At 40.7% G+C, this 2,113-nt stretch overlaps 1 protein-coding gene across 1 annotated transcript in view; it reads right to left on the bottom strand.

The window, feature by feature from the left end:
• Positions 1-70: 70 nt before the first annotated feature.
• Positions 71-2,113, bottom strand: part of abcb9 (ATP-binding cassette, sub-family B (MDR/TAP), member 9) — a 9,055-nt gene continuing 7,012 nt past the window's right edge. The window contains exons 2-3 of the mRNA XM_015019377.1: positions 634-748; positions 71-92 (exon numbers count right to left, since the gene is read on the bottom strand). Of these exons, the coding sequence (XP_014874863.1) occupies positions 71-92; positions 634-748 (137 nt within the window). The remainder of the gene's footprint in view (positions 93-633; positions 749-2,113) is intronic.

Below are 2,113 nucleotides of genomic sequence, written 5' to 3'. Positions count from 1 at the left end.
CCGACCCCACTGAGGGACAAGGGTGTAAAGAAAATGGATGGATGGATGGATGGATTAAAGGTGAATGAGTTTAAGTCTTTGGGGCCAACCATCTGAAGCAATGATCAGTGGACAAGAGAAAAAGAGAATGAAGGAAAGACTGAATTGTTCATGTCAGTCCTGAACCATTGCCAAAACCTCAAAATACATCTCACATTTTGGACCAACAAAAACAGGTCAGCATGGTGATGCAGTGGTTAGTGCTGCATCTATACAGAAAAGAGATCTTAGTTCTTAACCAAGCGCCTCCTTCTTTGGACGATTGTATGTTCTTCTTGTGTTAGTGTGGGTTTTCTCTGGGTGCTCTGGTTCCCCCCAAATTTCCAAAATCATGTAAATTGGGGTTATTGACTATGGACAAAAGTCTACAGAAAGAATAAATCAGAACCACCCTAACACCATGAACTCATCCCAATTCCAATATTGGGGGGTATGAAGGTGAGGTGGAGGAGGATGGAGGAGGTTGGTTGGTTATTTTCTATTGCTATGAAGAAAAAAATAATTTTATGGGGGCTCCCCTGTCGGTCAGGGGCCCTTGGAATTGTCCTAATTTTTCCCCCTTCTACCAACTGATGTAGACTTTGACACACTCACCTGACCAAAGCCAGTGAAGCCAATGTGGCTACAGGTTTAGCAAAGTACTCCATGCTCTGGTGAACCACAATACTGTCTATGGCCTTCCCATAGTACAATGGAATGAAAGCTTCACCTGAAAGAAAAGAAAGGGATGAATTGTAATATAAAAATAGATCTGTTCAGCATGTTTATTAAATCATTTGGAGAAGCAGTAACAATCAGAAGGACTATCAATATTTGGTCAAATAAACATAATCCTGAGCTGGAGCAGTGCCTTCTCACTAATTTTCAGATTTGGGGTTTTCAATTTGACCAGCTTCCTACAGCACACAGCAACATAAAGCAGAAACCTTTCAAAGGACTGCATCATATGGGATGTTATTGACAGAACAAGAAGGGTTATGAGGATTTTTACAAAGAATTACTAGGAATCAAGTTTTTTGACTAATCCTGTTTTTGTGGAAATGTTTCGGATTTTCTACTTTCAGGACCAGGCAAGTCTCTGTTCAGACTAGCAGATGCTATCAACTGGTTGTTTGGAAGTGATGAAAGAAAAAATGTATTTTTTGTCCTTCCATTACAAACATAAGCATCTAGGGTTTGTTAAGCTCTACTGGAAGTCGAAACTTTGGTCATAAGGGCAAAGACGGAGATTTTCACAAACACCCTAAGAGAGTTTGACTTAAAACAAATAATGAACATATAGGAAATCCCTTCCTACTAACAGTGCAGGATCTGTAAAAGTAAAGGCTCTGAGAACCAAATACTTGAAAAAGCTGTTCACTCCCTCATCTGGTGGCGCTGCACCAAGAACTACTGAAGGAAATAACATGAACACCTCAGAAGAAGACATGAGCGTAACTTCCTTCTTCAGAAAATGTACACAAAAATGGAGTAGCAACAGATTTTAGAGGTTGGAGTATTTCTCTTTTGTATTTGGAAGACATTTTTCCTTTAAGTGTGGTTATTTTTGGTTGTATTTACCCAGAATGCCCTGTGCTGTAGTCCACTTCCTACTTCTGGAGCAGTCTCCAGTCCACTTGGAAATCACAAATGCATTCATACCACACCAGAGCTCATTTCAACCGAGCAGAGACTTTGGTTTATAGGCGGACCAGAGTTCGCTTTTTTGGTCCACAATCGGACTTTGCAAGCAAACAGACTGGAGTTCGATCAAAGTGGTCTTAACCGGGCTGGGGTGGCTTCAGGATAATGATGAAAACAGTCTTTTAAGACCAACTCAGTTCCCAGGCCTACATACCATAGAGAATCTGTGAGCTGACCTACAGACAAGATAGGACTGAGGATAAACCGTCAAAAGAGATTGTGCAAAAAGGAATGGTCAAAGCTCCTTCCTGTGTGGTGCAAAGCTGTAAAGTAAAAAGTGTTGCTTATTGCTAAAATGGGTTTCTGGGGAAGTGTGTGAGATTATGCAACTGCAAATATGATCATCAGTGGTGCCAACAAATTGAGTGTAAGGTGTTCTGTTTAGTTTATG

Source organism: Poecilia latipinna, unplaced genomic scaffold (assembly GCF_001443285.1).
Source record: "Poecilia latipinna isolate Pla-1442-1.1 unplaced genomic scaffold, P_latipinna-1.0 Scaffold2424, whole genome shotgun sequence".
In the NCBI taxonomy this organism is placed as follows: Eukaryota; Metazoa; Chordata; class Actinopteri; order Cyprinodontiformes; family Poeciliidae; genus Poecilia; species Poecilia latipinna.
Note: the sequence above shows the minus strand (reverse complement) of the source record. Positions and strands in the feature narration are given on the sequence as shown.